Here is a 16,518-nt window from a genome sequence, read left to right on the forward strand (position 1 = left end):
TTGACCCAAGGCCCCTCTGTCTATCATTTCTTGACCTCAGGTCAGAGTGATAGAAAGGGGGAAGGCTACCAAGGCAGCTGGGGAGGCTCCTGCCCTGAAGTCTTAGAGAAGAATGAGCAATTGTTTGTCCCTCATGGGCTGGTCATTCACCTGCCTAAATGCTCAGGGCTAGGAGAGAGAGTAGTCTGTGATCTGCTGGGACATACTTTGAGCTACATTTCTCCCCCTTCTAATGTCTCAGCTTTCAGAGACATGCTTTCTTTGGCGACAAGGCACACAGAACCTCCACCCCCCCCAACAACAAATATGACAAATTGATCAGAGAAAAAATATTCTCCAAATGGAGAATATTATTCACTGATCAAGAGCTCTTACTGTGTTCCAGGTATTGTGTGAGGCACCCGGGATACCTGGACAATTGAGACAGAGTCCTTGCCCTCAATAAAGTGATGGCATAGTATAAAATCTAAAGCTGAATCTTTTAAAAAATATTTTATTTCTAAAGTTGAATCTTAAAGGCTATTGCAGCAGCAATGTCCCTGGTCCCCTGCCTTAATGAGTGCTTCTGATACAAGGAGCGCTGGTTAAGAATTTTTAGCCCCCTTATGGGAAAGAGTTGGAGTATTGGTTTTGTCCCCCATGGCCCATGATGACAGTGGACAAGTTATTTACGCTATTTTTTGCATCTTAACTTCTAAAACTGTTCTTTGGGGATAATATATGTAAAAGACAAAGAAGTCGGCAATTTTTAATTTTTTTAAAGTGTCAGTGCAAGGTTTATGAACAAATGCATATAAGCATCAGGTAAACAGGAGGTATTTAGAAAGCGACTTTGGGATTATTGGTAGATTCTGTATTCCTTTGTGTTCCTCTAGGGCAAGACTGACAGGTGTCTCTAACAAACCATCAAGAGTTTTTATGAATTACAAAATTCATAAAGCTAATCCAGGAGAATTGAACTACTACTAGGAGACATTAGCGGTCCCCTTAGTCTACAGCAGAATCCAGGGATCAGAAAAAAATAAGCAAAGATATAGAATACCACAGTAATATAATGAATATAAAAAGATCTAACTGATACAGCTTTCTATCTTCATATTATGAGGACAGAGAAACATCTTTTCTCAAGAGGACAGGGGACATTGACAAAAACTGACCACAGAGAAATCCTAGATAAATCTCCCAAAGGAAACAGTTCAGATGACATTGATTTCAATGCAAAAAAACTAGAAATTAAAAACGAAAGGGGCACATATAAATCACTTGTGTAAGAACTCTCAGGTAACTCTTGGGGCAAAGAAGTAATCAAAAGGGATATTGTATGATATCAATATATGTTCTATTACCAAAGGTCACACAACTAACAGCCACAGAGGTTTGACTGCTAGAATCTGGGTCTCCTGAGTCATTAAGACACGGAATGGTTTCAGAGCCTGGACAAGTCTCCCTGAGCCTCGGTTTCCCACATCTGTCAAATGATCTTGAGGGTTTCTGGGGTCTCGGTTCAGTGGCAGAGCTGAGCTGTGAGGGGAATGGGAGGGGTGGGCGAGCGGGAGGCGCGGCAGAAACTCCCACTTTCTGGGAAGTCGAGGAGGGTGCGGGTATTAAGAGGGGGCAGCAGAGGGCGCTGGGTCGCTGGCCTGCGCCCGCGCCTGCCATTGGTCGGGGCTGGGGCGCTGGGCTGGAGAGTTGGTGGAAAGTGACAAGTTGAGCAAGAGAGGGAGCGCGGAGAGCGGGAGGAGCCGCCACAGCCTCCACCGAGGGGGCTCCAGGACGGCCGCCCCGGGCGCAGGTTACGCTCTTCTCGAGTCGGAGCGGAGGAGACTTGCAGTCCAGGACAGTGATTTGGGAAGGTCGGAACTGAGCGGCCGGCCGAGGCGAGACTGAAGCCAGAGGGCTGGTAAGGGACCGCGCTCACGGGGTCCGGAGACCGCCCGGCGGAGGCGAGGGAGCGGTTAGAGGGACAAAGAGCTTTGCAAACGCCTCCGGCATCCTGCAATCTCAAGCGGCCGGGACGAGGTGGCCGGGAGCCTGGGGAGAGCCCGTGGATGTTCTGCGCGCCGCCGGGGAGCCGCCGCCGCCGCCGCCGCGAGAGGAGGAATGCACCGGCCGCGCCGCCGCGGGACGCGCCAGCCGCTGCTGCCGCTGCTGGCCGCGCTGCTGCTGGCCGCGCGCGGGGCTGCTGCTCAAGGTAAGAAACGCCCGCTCCGACCCCCAGCGCCCCTCAGTCCTCCAGCAGTGCGCGGGGCACTCGGCAGACGCCGCGCCCGTCTCGGCGGAGGGGACCGGCTACTCGCCCGGGATCTTGCCGGCGCGCCTCCGGGCCGCGGGGGAGTCAGGCGATGATTGGCCCTGGAGCCCCGCGGCGGGTCCCGGGTACGCCCGGGAATTTGCTCCTTCACACCGTGCATCGGTTGTCAGTGCTGACAGGAAGCGTAGAGGGCTTTGAGGGTCGTGGGGTGATCGGGGCACTTCCGCGCTGTTCGTCTCCCCATCTCTTCCTGGACTCTCAGAGACCCCAAACCGCTGTTCAGGCAATCTATCCAGCGGTCCACGAGGGGTTTGCATGTTCAGAGGTGCCTGTGAGAGCCCAGGCGGTCCGCGAACCAGCGCAAACAAAAGCCCTGTGCTGCTGGGGCTCCCGCGGCCTTGCATCTCCACAGCCCCGGCCTCCGGCCCTCCCGAGGGTCACCATGGAGGCCGAAACGTGTACGCTGCTGACGCTGCTGCCACTTTGTGCAAAATGTGCTGTCAGAGGCGACCTGAGGCTCCAAAGTGTTCTGGGTGTGCACGTGTGTGTGTGTGTGTGTGTGTGTGTGTGTGTGTGTGTGTGTGTGTGTTACAGTCGGGGGGGGGGGGGAAGCCATCTAATGCATACTTGATTTTGGTAATCTCCAAAGACAATCGCAACAGTTAGAGAAAAGACTCCACCGCCAGCCGGAGCGTCTTAGTTCGCTGCGGGAAGCTGGGATCCTTGCTGCGTTTGAGCCCGTACACAATGAGAGGGAAGAGCCCGGCTGCGCCTGTGGAGACAACCGATTCATTCTTTGGAGGTTGGAGGGGGAAAGTTGATTAAAGTCTCCGGGGTCTTGGGCCTCACTTTTAACATGCATCCCTTGAGGAGGTGGTGCTGAAGCCCTGGGGTTCTTCCCTCCCCCACCCGCAGCCCCCAAACCTGTTGGTATAACTAGGTCCCTGCTCCTTTATCACGCATCTTTCATTTTTAAGTTGGCGCTGTGTTTAGGTAAAGAAAAGGCTGTGGTTTACTTAACAGTTAAGGGGGGAAAGATCCATTGACTACGTAGATTGTGACGGCAAAATTAGTTTTTACTAAAACTCAGCTTATAATGTTTTTGGTAGAAAGAACTCTGGAGGGAAGTCGTGTGTGAATTCTGATTTCTTAGAGATGATTTTGGGAAGTGGGAGCAGCGTTCACAGAGGATGATTCTGAAACTGATCCTGCAGTGTGGTTGTGCTAATCTGGAGGCTCCTTGGGGTAAATACAGCTCCTAATTGTGATGAAGATGTACATCAGCGGGGAGTGCTTCTTCCTGATGGAAAATCCTAATGAAATGTAAACAGTTTGGTCACATGGATGTTTTGCTTGGTGATGCCAAACATCTGGCCCTGTGCCACAACACCTGGGTGAAAAGTAGAAAATAGGCCCCTCTGCCAACACAACCTAAACATCCTTCTGAAGTCCAGTTGCCCAGCAAATTGAGGCGGAGATAACCAGGGGGATTCTGTCTAAGGTAGGACTCCTGGCTTGGGACCTTAATTAATTTGGTTATTTCCTCTGTGGACTTCTTTGCTTTGTACTTAACCTTTCAGCAGTGATTGCTTTTAGATGATAGCCCCTGGCGGGAGGGAGGGAGAGGAGGCGGGAGGATTTCACCTTTTTTGGTAATCTGCCTTTAAATAAATGTCCATGCAATGATTTTGTTGAGTTTAAGACACTTTAGTTAGGGGCAGCCACTCAGATTTTGTCTTCTTTTACCCTTTATAGGGCTTAAAAAAGTTTTTTTTTAAAAAGAAGAGTTTTGCCTCTTTGCCTTTTTCTCCCTCTGTAGCAGTGAACTCAAACCTGTTATTATTGCCTTATAAGTTTCTTTCCATTTCTGTGAAGGTTTGCTCTTTTCTCTGGGGCTAAGATTTCTAGTGGACCTCAGATGGGCTTTCATCTGAGCTTCCTAAGGTAGCTGAGGTAGTTCAGGAAATCAGCTAAAGAGGATGTAAGTTTCACTTATTAATTAAAAAAAAAAAAAAAACTCAGCATTTCTGCCATCACTTTTCTATTTTATTGGCCAGGAGAAGAAATCTTTAAATGTGTTGTTTCTGGCACATCCGTTGTTGCTTTCCCAATGTTCCTCTTACCTACCAAAGTTCAGTTTCTCTAGGAAGCTGAAGTCCCATCTCTGCTCCCAGAACTCAAGGCTCCAGGAACCTGTCTAAACTTTTCTCAGAATCTGTTGGTTCTGTGCCTGCCACTGTGTTTGCTGTCATTTTGCAAGCCTTCCTTTGCCATTTGAATAGGTGTCCTGTCTACTTTTAGAATAGGAGTATCCCGAGGGCAATACGACCATCAGCTTTGCTGGTGAAAACACAGGGCCCTAGGCAGCAAGCCTCCTCTCTATTTGAGATGCCTGAAAATCCTACCTGACTGGCTAGGGGGAGCCACTCGGAGGCAGAAAAAGGGTGTCTGTGGGCAAGCTACCTCTGGCAGTGTTGTAGAAATCTTTGATTTCCAATTTAATATCATACCTGTTAGGCTGTTTTGTTACTCTGATGCCTGAAATAATCTGCCTGATATTTAATTAGGAGTCCTTTTAAAACCTCAGCTTTGGGGGTTGGGGATAGAGCTCTGTTGGTAGAGTGCCTGCCTCGCATGCACAATGCCCTGGGTTCAAATCCCCAGCACCGCAAAAAAAAAAAAAAAAAAAAAAAAAAAAAAAAAGAAAAAACACCTCAGCTTTATTCTGTCCATCCTCAATCCTCTTCATGGTGAACATAGGCTCCAAGTTAGACTTTTGGAGTTTCTGAATATGTTACTTGCATCCAAATTAGCATCAGATTTGGCCATGGTTTGATGATGAACACCTACCCCCACTTCAAATATTTTGAAAATTTCACACAGTGTCCAATGGAGAACCACATGCTTTGTAGACCATATGTATATTGATGTGAATGTTTAGCTACATGAAATGGCATGTATATGTGTGTGTGTGTGTGTGTGTGTGTGTGTGTGTATATACAGAGAGAGAGAAAGTGGTTCCTAGATTTTTGTTGAATGAACAGAGAATAATTATTTTGGTTGTATGTAAAATTCTGCTATGATCTGCAACATGCCATATTTTCAAAGATTTTTCCCTTTATCTGCCACGTCTTCTGATATGAAGGCACTTAGTGGAACTTGACACTATAGCTTAATGGCTGCCAGCACAGGCTTTGGTGTTTGACAGACCTGGGTTTGAATCTTTTCTCTTCCATGTGGTGGGTATGTTGATTAGTCTCTCTGAGCCTCACAGGAGTTTTTTGAGATTTAAGTGAAACCATACATGTGAAGTACTGGAGAAGAGCGCTAGCCTAGAGGTGGGGTACGTGAAATTGAGGATCTGTGAACCCCTAGAAACAATATTCATGTACGTTTTTATGGTTTATAGGTATAATCAGATTTTCCAAGATAACTGCAAAGATAGGACGACTGCCGTGCTTGATGCTGGGGCAGAGTTGGCTGCCTGGGTCAGTTGAAAGGGACTGAGTGTTGGCTGGAGGATCTGCAGTGGGCTGTAGGATCTTAGCTGTAGGATCCAGCCAGTCCATGGAGGCTCTGCCTCTAACTTCCTCTCACTTCCCACTTTCCCTCTCTCCAGGTGGGCTGTTCAGTGGGCCTGGAAGAAGCTGAGGAACGGTACTAAGTCCCTGTGACTCGACTGAGATTGCATGTCCCTGAACCCAAGCATTTTGAGATGCCCCATTTGTGCAATTTATTTAACACTTGATATGATCCTTACAGTGGACCAGTAATTGTTCTAAGCCTTTTATCAGTACTAACTCACTGAATCTTCACAGCACCACAATAGGGGAGATGGCATAACCAGATCATTTTAAAGATAGGTGAATGTAAGTGCAGAGAGGTTAAGTTATTTTCTTAAAGTCACACAGCCAGGATGTGGCTTTGCTGGGCTTACAAGCCCTCATAGTTGATACATTTATTTTAACTAACTACTGTCATAGACAGTCTCTTCTAGCTTAATTCTTACGGTTTATATTCCTTAACTGTATAGACCAGTGGTTCCCCATGTTTTCCAAAGGAACTCAAGGCAGGTTTTCTTTCCCTTCACCTGGAGTATATAAGAAAATGATTTGGAGACAGCCTATTCCAATTTTCCTTCTGGTGCTGGACTTAGCCAGTCTTGCTGTAACTCGGAGATAGATTGGAAGCGCCTGGGATAGCCTGGGCTTCTGGATCTGGAGGAATTGCATTTTTGTAACGAACTGTAACTTTGATGCGGTTTGAGGAGTGTGTCTGGCAGTTCCTTCCAACTAGTGATGAGCTATATTTTGATGAAGTGCCTTTGTATTTGCATCTTGGTATATAACTTGGTGTGTGGGGGGGGTCGTGTTGATTTATAGGAGTGCTCTCTGGAGGGAGAGCAGATTGCCAGCTCAGTGTTCCAGTGAGGACCAGATCCTGGCAGATCCAACCCCAACTGGGAAGCACTCAAATCTTGGAGGCCTCTTTTTCAAACAGAAGGACCTGGGCTGTAACAGGAGAGACTGTTCTGTGGACACATGAAGAGAAAGGAATAGTCTTCTAGGAGTCTGAGAAAGTTCTCTGGAGTTGGAGGGGGAGGGGAGGGGGGAACTCTTCGAAAATCCTTAACTAAATGCAGCTGCTTGTTACACGGAGCCTGACTTGCATGCCAGGAATATCTAAAAAGCTAACGAATACAAAATAAAAATAAACAGCAGTAAAAAGGCTCTCTCTTTGTTGCAGTAAGCTCAGTTGGGGTTTTCAGTGTGTTTAGGAATGGGATAATTGTGGCATCCACTTTATTTTGGTAAGGCAGAGAAACGCGCATTGATGTTATGTCCCTGGGATGCCCCACCACCTGAACCTCCCCCAACACACACTCCATGTCAGGGCTTGGACATCCACAGGGCCTGAGGCTTCAACTGTTGCCCTGAGTGAATTACACTGGAAGAGGGCAGATAATTTAATGGGATAATCTTGGCAGAGCTAGCCAATTTCACACCCCATCTCTCACTAATAGAAAGGCAGAAGAAGGCTACAACATCCTCAGATGAAAAGCTTGTATAAAAAGGTCCTGCTTAACAGTAACTGTCTGTCCATAAATAAGGTTCTATGGAGTTTTGATCCAGAAACTGTTATTAAATACTGATAAGCGAAGTCTCATAATGTTTGGCTTCTTTACATTTCCTCTCCCCGCTCTTTTCTCCATAAAACCATAGTTTTTTTTTTTTTTCTCAAAAAAGCCTACAAGATCCACTAGTCCAGACTGTTTATTTTTCAGGATTTCTATGTAGAATGGGCCTTCTTTGATAGCCATTTAAAGAGGTGGCCTGGTGTAACAGTGGGGTTTGAACCTGATAGATAGGGTTTACACTGAGGCTTGCTGCTTACTTGGGCAAAGTTACTTACCATCCGAGCCTCTGTTTTCTTATCTGTAAAATGGGATTAACAATCATAACTGACTTACTGGAATTTTATGAAAGATGTCATGGACAGAAAGCTCCCAACAGTGCCTGGGGACCTGGTGAATGTGTGGCATGTTAGCTGTTGTCATGATCCAGGGCTCACTGGAGAAATCAGAAGATTTGACTCCAAATCAAGGATCATTATGCTGGGAGATGCAACCAAGGCTCTGAGCATAGCATGTTTTATGGTATTTTGAGACTCTTGAGTGTTTTGTTTTACAGGAAGCTTGTAGACACTCTGGATCTGAGCAGTCCTCAAACCAGTGCTGGGGACCCCATGGGAGGAGATTCCACAGTGCAGATCTGCAGAGCCTTAAAACAAAGACTTTTTTCAGAGCCAAGAGCTCTTTGGGGAAGAGCAACCCCTCCCTGGTGTTTGGTGTAATTCCAGAATCCTGCAATGGGGGATGTTACATTTCAGGGACCTCCACTTGTAATCTGACCGTTTTTAGCTCCAATATCCAAATAATCTTGCTGAGCACGACTTGAAAGAGAAGGATAATGGCCAGAGGAAAGAATCCTGAGGTGCTCTGTTAGCCATTTAAAATTTCTGAGTACAAAAAAAGTTCATGTTACCCAAAGAGAGAAGAGTAATGAAGTGTGTGGGAAGGGGGAAGGGTGATAGCAAGAACTGTGAACACTAGGCAGAGTTTGTGTTTTTTATTTTTGTTTTTCAACAGTTATAGTTTGTCATTCAATGCGTTTCAACTAACCTCTATTATATATTTATTATGTGTAAGATACTGCGTTAGTGCCTAGGAATAAAACATTATTTCTGGTCTCTTGAAAAGCGGAAGAGAAATTCTTACTATTTTGAGCACCTACTACGGGCCCAGTATCTCTCTTTGTAGATTTATACGTCTGAGCCACCTCTGGAGGGCTGGACTTTGGATCTTAGTTTAACTGATGAGGAAATGAAGACTCAGAGAGGTAAGTTTGTTGGCCAGCCTCATGCAATTATGAAGCTTGGATTTGGGATTTGAACCTGGACATTTTGACTTTCAAGTACCACCATCTTTAAAGCGTGATGGGGTACCAATGGGTAGACCTGTTACTTCAACCCTCGAACCATCCCTCCTACCAGTGACTGTTAGGAAAGGGCTGTGGAGAAGTGCCAGGGGAACACAGGGATGGAAAACGGTGATTCTGGAGGAACTGGACGGTCCAAAGGAGAACATGTGTGCCTCCTCTACAGTCTCATCATGGGGACTGTATAAAATAGCTCATGAAAATTCTCTGCACTCTGCCATACATAGTAGGGAGTCTCCTGCTGTCCCTAGTTGGCCAGTGACAGGCCTGGTCAGGATATATCTGCTGCCAAAGCTACATGCTCTTACCCCCACTTTTTCTTGAAAGAGAGAGTAGCTGTACCATCCCTCGTAGAAGGGCAGACACCAGGACAGTTGCTCTGGCGTTGTCCCCTCCTGCCTGCAGCCTGGCTTTGTGTGGAGGCCGACACTGCGCAGGTGTGGAGTTGGAGCTAGCCATGACACCCAGGCAGGAACACCAGCACACTTGCAACTCTGCCAGCACCTTCTCCCCTTCATTCATTCATCTTACACTTCTTACACTTCCTGTGTTCTGACTGCGAGCCAATATCCCCAAAGTCCCACTGGAGAGTCATTGGCATTTTTCAAATGCCAATTGCTAGCTGATCAGTGAATCTGTTCTTGCTGGGTACATGGCTCGATGAAGATATTTCCCAGATCCCTCTCAAGTTAAGTGACGCCATGGGACCAAATGCTAGCCAATGGAATGAGTTGGAAGTATTGAGTGTCACTTGTCCGTTTGACCTACAGAAAAGTACCCAGATGGCCTGGCAACCTTAGAAGTCATGTGTTGAAGATGCCACAAGATGGAAAGTGCTGGGGACCTTCCCTTAATCACTCTACCATGGTGAAAGTCACCTGCTGGGCCACACTGGTTTACGGTTTATTTTATTTATTATTTATATGCAGTGCTGAGAATTGAACCCAGTGCCTCACACATACTAGGCAAGTGATCTACCACTGAGCCACAACCCCAGCCCTGGTTTAGGTTTTATAAGAACCAGAGTCAAGCATCTATTGGTAAGGCTGCGATTTTGGGATTTTCAGTTATAGCTGCTAATGTTACCTTAACTAACTCATCTGTAAACCGTAGTTTGCCTTGAGATCAGTTTAGTGGGGTCAGGACCAGCATTTTAAAAATAAAATAGGAACTCTAGTTTGGGTCTGTCTACTTCACGTGGAAGAGTTCCCTCTGTACAATCAGACCTCAGGGTGCCTCTGGAATCGTGCCCTGCACTGTGGGGAACCTAGAAGAACTGAGACTGGTCTTTCCCCTTGGGGGATTTACCTTTTAAGGGCAATAAAATAGGCACTTGTGAAATAATTATACAGCCGGTGAGTGCAGAATTGGTGATTATATATGCAAAATCCTGAGAAGGGAGAGGTCTTTGGGGCGGATTCTCGAGAGGTTTTTGGAGAGATGGGAGAGGAGGAGAGAGCTGGACATTCTCCTGCTGGGAAAGGACTAAATTCTGCACGTGTTGCCTTGGTCTGCAGGGGCCAGCCCAGAATGGCCTGCGTTCTTAGATGGGCCTTCCCAGGGGGAGTTAAACAGGTCTCCAAGGGATGGGAGAGGGAAGAAAAGAAAGCAAGCCTTGCGAGGTATCCTTTGAATTTTGCATGTGAAGGGGAAGGGGAGGTGAGAAGGAAGCAGGGTTTTACTGGGAGGTTGACAATGGCTTGTCTTCCTCTCCAGAGGGTGTCCTGTGTTTGAGGACAGCTTGTCAAAGGTCTTCTCCCCTCAGCTGCTACAGTTTGTTTTGTAGTGCAGGCTACTAAATCCTAATTCACATTTTGCCTGCTTGATGGAAATCACAAGAGAATGGTAATAACCGACACATACTGTGCACCAAGTACCATTTTAAGTTTTTGTTTGATTGTGTTGGTGCTGGGGATGGACCCCAGGGCCTTGCACACACTGAGCAGGTGTTCCACCTTGGAGTGGCACCGCCAGCCCTCCTCTACGTTCTTGATGTATTTTAACTCACATAGTCTTCAGTTCAACCCAATGAGGCACACAAGCTATTATTCCCATTTTCCAGATAAGGAAATGAAGATGCAAAGAAGGTTGTTGGTGCCCAAACCACACAGAGTTAAACAGGAAAGACCCATAGATTTTCTGAGGCCAGGACTTCTTCCTTAATCATTGTGTTATCCTGTATTTCCGCTTTCTTTTCTTTTCTTTTCTTTTTTCTTTTTTTTAATAATTCTGTCTGATGATTAAAGTTTTGTATAAGATCCCAGACAAGCAGCTGAGTCAAAATAAGCTTGCAGAATTACTTCATGTATAGTATTAACCTTAATTTTCCAATAGCCCAATGAAATAGGGTTTCTTTCTCTGTCTTTGTCTCTTTTTAAATCAGGTTGGCAGCTCACCCATGGCCACTCAGGGCTGCGGCTTGTCTGCAACCTCCGAAGCACCTTTGACTTCAGACTCATTACACTTTTTACACTAAAGGACTATTGGTATGTGAAACTTGTTCCTCTAGGATTCAGTTTTCAGTAGTATTTCACCAGCAAACAAATTTGCTGTTCTCACTTGTTTTACCCACAAAATTTTCAAGATCAGCCATCATTTTTTGAAACAGTTTAGAGGCATTTGTTGTTAGGACTTGGAGATGGGATTCCTATAACCTAAAGAAATTCACTTGCACCAGGTGTGGTGGCGCATGTCCGTAATTCCAGTAGCTCAGAAGGCTGAGGCAGGAGGATCTCAGGTTCAAAGTCAGCCTCAGCAATTTAGCGAGTCCCTAAGCAACTCAGTGAGACCCTGTCTCTAAATAAAATATTAAAAAAGAACTAGGGATGTGGGTTAGTGGTTAAGAGCCCCTGGGTTCAATCCCTGATACCAGGAAAAAAAAAAAAAAAAAAAAAAAAAAAAAAAAAAAAGAAATTCACTTGCAAATACAAGTTATTTAAGAAACAAGGAGTTGGCTTAGGGGCTGGTGATTTCAGCAGGTAGAGGAAGCAGGAAAGGCAGGGCTCTGGGGGTACATGAATCTTCACCCCATACTGGGCTCACCACTTCTCTGCCAGGTCAGCAAACTCCTTAACCTCTCTGAGGTGGGTTTTCCTCAACTGTAAAATGGGAGGCATAAGGGCACCTACCTTTGCAGAAGGTAGGACTGGGTAGTGCTTGGCACAGGGCAAGGACCTGGGTCTCTGGTTGGTGTGTGGTTACTCCTACATCCATGACAGAGACCAGCAGTTCCTCCTTGGAAATTTTCACAACATGGGACAGGGCAAAATTTCTAAAACTCAGCACCTTGTTAGGCTTAATTTTATAACACAAGCATCTCTGAGGTGGTCTTCTTAGTACCTGGAGGTTTTAGGTTATGATGAAGTGAACGTTTCTAAGGACAGGGACTTTCTTATGCTCTGAGCAGTGTAAACATCATAAGACAAACTGGACCCCACTGCCCCAAATCCTAGACATCCTTGAAATCGACACCATTTCCGTGTGGATTTAGACATGGGCACAGGAAAGCAACTTACTCTGTACCACCCTCAACCTGATTTCACTCCCACTAGGTGTTTGGTAGTTTTTGCATAATGTTCACCCCCTCCCCCGGGTATAGGTTGTTTTTCTTTTTCCTACCTGGGCTGTGCCATGATAAGCACTAGTCCTGATGTGCACACCTTAAGGAAGTGCTGACTGTTTGCCTCCTTCTCCTTTCAGAGAACCCTTGTGGGCTGGGATAGGAGCTTGCAGTCCCCAGCCTTACCTGTTTGAGATTTGTCTATATAAATGGCTGATAGTGAGCAGGGACAGTTTTTGATGACTTCCTTAATCTACGGGTGATTTTCCCTTTTTTCTCTGTGTTGCTTATAGTACTCTGCCCTCTCACATCTAGTGTCCCTAAGCCAAGGAATCAAAGCTTTGCCTGTGGCCAGATAATCTTCATGGGGCAGAGCCTGCTGTTGGGGTCTTCGGGACAACTGATAGTGTCCCTCTTTTCCACTGAGGAAGGGAGAGCTGAGCTGAGCATGCTCAGTTTGTTCTTTTCATTGGTCCCTAAGTCCCTGTCCAGGACTGTGCTCAAGCACAGTCAGCGTCAAGGAGGAGTGAGGAAAGGGATAGATGGAGTCCAGGTCTAACCACTATACCAGGCACAAGGAATAAAACATTACCCTCCTACTCTGGCTGCTTTCTTTTTGGTACTGGGAATTGAGCCTGGAATACTCTACTACTGAACTACATCCCCAGCCCTTTTATTTTTTATTGAGACAAGGTCTTTTTAAGTTTCCCAGGCTGGCCTCAAACTTTTGATCATCCTGACTCAGCCTCTAGAGTAGGTTGGATGATAGGCCTGCGCCACCAAACTCGGCTTGATTTATTTTTAAATTTTTTTTTATTTTTAAGGATCACTTGCCAGATTTCATGATTGTGTTAGGGCTAAAACTGTATAGATGAGATGATCAAAACATTTTACAAATAACTCTCTTGTGTGTCTTTGCCTCAGGCCTCTGGTGTACAAAGTCTGTTAGCCAAGGCAGGCCATGGGTGAAAGTGGCTTCCTCCAGACTCATGGGATGACATCAGCAGACAGTCAATCCATCTTAGATCAGAGTGTTGGTGTCACCAAGGAGAGGGGAGAAGGGCCCGGGAGGAACAGCTCCGACACCTGCCGGGCGATACCTCCTGTGTGAACTCCCAAGAAGCCACTGGGGCTTCCGTTTGGTTAAATATTTGTTTAGTAATTAAAGTGGATGTAGGAGAAATACAGGGCAGTATCTGCTCCTGTAGGAGGCTTACCATTTCTGTTAGGGAGGCAAGGTTGATACCCCCTGAATGGTAGGCGGGGACAATGCCTGACCTGTGTTCGGCCGCTTCCTCCTGCCCACCTCCTCAGCCCATCCAGCTCTTGCTTGTCCCTCTTCCCATTTCTTCTCACTGAAATCACACTTGTTCGTCAGCCCCCAGTGTGTCCGAGGGTCAGCAGTGCCCTGACCCTGAACTGCTTCGGCCTCCTGCCCTTTCTTCCCCTCACCTTCATCTTTAGCCAGTATCACCAATCATGGCCATGGGTGTCGCCCCCACTTATTTTGATGTAGCCCAACACCCAGATTTGGATCTCTGCGGTAATAGTCACCCTCATTTATTGAGTATCTCCTAGGGGCCATCCACTTGGCAGGGCATTTTATATTTGTAGTGGAATCATATTATTTTGTCACTCCAGAATTATTGTCCTGACCCCAATTCTGTTCCCCTTGCTCCCTCCTGGGAAATTCCCCTTCCTCAAGTCACAAAAGGAATTGCTCCAACCTGGTTAGGGGGACTGCCCATATAATGCTCAACCCCCCAACCCCTGGACTGACTGTGGCGCTGGTAATCATCGACTTTGCCTGGGACTTAGGGGCAGTCCTTACCAGGTAGCAGGCTGAGAGATGCCTTGGTCACATCTGTGCCCAGAGAAAGAAGCGAGTATGTGGGAGAGAACCTGCCTTGCTGGTGGGAGGCCTGACCGCTCTCTAGTCTCTTGTCCACTTTTCTTGGGTCTTGTCTGTGTCCACAAGACTCACATATGAGGTTACTGTGTCCTGGCCATGCAAAACCCTTACCTTGCTCATCACCACAAAATGAAGTTTGATCTTTCTTTTTTAACCTAAGAGGAGAAGTTTTCTTTCTCTTTTCCTGATGAGAAAATATGTATCTATTTAAAAAAATCAGAAATGTGTAATAAAGAAATCACTTCTAATCCTACCATTCAGGGAGAACCTCTAATATTTCTTGTACATGTGTATTTAAAAGAGGTCACACTGGTATTCCCAAGAGAAAACAGAGGCTCAGAGATGTTGAGGAACTCCCCCGGGGGTCATAACCAGCTGCTTTCCATTCTGCCCATTTCTGGGCAAGGACCAGGTCTTGTGTTAGTTAACTGCTGTCTGGTCCAGCCCATCTTAGTTCATTTGGAAATTACTAAATTCATGTTGGGTGAAAGCTAAATTCAATGTAATTAAGTGCCACAATGAAGGTGTGGACAGTAAGTTTTGTGGATGAAAGAGGAGAAAAATACTGAAGGGTTCTCAGGGTGGTGTTTGAGAGACTCAGTTCATTTTCTGTTACTGTGACAGAATACCTGAGACTGGATGATTTATAAAGTAAAGAGATTTACTGCTCATGGTTCTGTGGCAGGAAAGCAAAAGCCAAGTAGTCATGTGTGGCAGAGGCAAAGTAGGAGGGTGGCCTGGCATTCCTGGGAGAATTGCATTAATCCTTCTTAAAGACTTAATTACCCTTTAAAGTCCCCAACACTGTCTCAGTGGCAGTCAACATTGAGTTTTGGCTGGGACAAACCATATTCAAACCTTAGCAGAGAATGAACGAATATTGACTTGATTCCTTTTTTCGCGTGGGCAGAGCTAGTGCAGCTGGAACACCCGGTCACTTCTGCTGGCAGGGCTGCCACGGACTGCTTCTGAGCTTTTCTGAACATACAACAATCAAAGTGAAAATGTCTGTGAATGTGTGAAAGAAGGGTAGAGGAGGAGAGATACAGTGTCTAGAAGGAAATCTCCAGGTGCAACAGGAAATTAAGACCAAAGAATCCTAACTAAAGAAATGAAGTGGGACATGGGCAGGGGTCACACCCACAAATATGGTCAAGAATTCTCTGGTGTGACTTTCAGCTGAGCCTTCCCAGGCTGCCTACTGCTCCCCCTCCTCTCACTGGGCATCCTTGTGCTGGGGGCTTCCAGGGCTCTCTCTCTCTCCCACAGAACACCTTTCCCTACTCCTCAACCAAAGTCCTGTTCTGGCTCAGATGTCACTTCCCAGACTCTACAGACTAGATTGGGGTCCCGTTTGCTCACTGTCCTGGCACCCTGTATTTTAAGTACCATTCATTATAATTTATTGGATGTGTACCTGGACAATGGTTATGTTTGTATATCTTCTCTGTCAATGCTGGATGGTCCCCAGAGTTGGGCCTGGTTTCTCTCTCTCTCTCTCTTTCTCTCTCTCTCTCTCTCTCTCTCATCAGAGATTAAACCAAGGGGTGCTTAACCACTGAGCAACACCCCCAGCCCTTTTTATTTTTTATCTTGAGACAGGATCTCACCAGGTGGCTTACCTACAGCCTTGTTAAATTACTGAGGCTGGCTTTGAACCTGCAATCCTGCCTCAGCCTCCTGAGCTGCTGGGATTACAGGCCTGCAGCACCTTGCCCACATGGGTCTGGTTCTCAACCTCCCCAACCAGTGAAGTTGCCCAGTGTTCAACTGAATGGACTCTTACTTCTTACAGGTTGACAGGTTGGGATAACCCTCGTTTACTTTGCTCTTCTATCTAGGATTTTAAAAATGCATCTTTAAACAACTGAACGTCTCAAGGCTGCCTCTTCCCAAGGCTGTCTCCAACCTGGGAGAAAGTCAGTTTGGAGTGACTTAGACCTGCCTGTGGCTTCAGTTTGTAGGGGAGCCATGGGAAAGCTGTGATCACTCTGAGTCTTGCTGCTAGAAATCAGGGTCATTTTCTTTTGATTGACAACAAATTCAGTTTCTGTGTGGCAGTCCCCCTTTTTCTCTCTCTCTTTTTTTTTTTTTCACATGCACTACGGTCAAGAAACAGCCTGCAGGTTCAGAATGGAGGTGCGGTGCTTCCTCCTGACCCTGAGCATCTTTATCCTCCCTCCCTCCCGCTCCCCTTTCTTCAGGAATTTTGAAAGTGGTCTCTTTACTAGGGAAGTACCCTCTGGGGAGCAGCAATTGCTCTCTCTCCTTTCTTTTATTTAGGTGGCTCTAAGGTTTG

The 16,518-nt window shown here is 46.4% G+C and overlaps 1 protein-coding gene across 2 annotated transcripts in view; it reads left to right on the forward strand.

Moving 5' to 3' along the window:
- Positions 1-1,656: 1,656 nt before the first annotated feature.
- ROR1 (receptor tyrosine kinase like orphan receptor 1) overlaps positions 1,657-16,518 on the forward strand; it is a 415,961-nt gene continuing 401,099 nt past the window's right edge. Inside the window, exon 1 of one of the 2 annotated variants that reach the window (XM_079130945.1) lies at positions 1,657-2,191. In XM_079130945.1, the coding sequence (XP_078987071.1) occupies positions 2,101-2,191 (91 nt within the window). In that variant the 5' untranslated portion in view covers positions 1,657-2,100. The remainder of the gene's footprint in view (positions 2,192-16,518) is intronic. The other variant, XM_079130944.1, reaches the window with a different exon arrangement.

The sequence above is a fragment of the Sciurus vulgaris genome, assembly GCF_902686455.1.
Source record: "Sciurus vulgaris genome assembly, chromosome: 1".
In the NCBI taxonomy this organism is placed as follows: domain Eukaryota; kingdom Metazoa; phylum Chordata; class Mammalia; order Rodentia; family Sciuridae; genus Sciurus; species Sciurus vulgaris.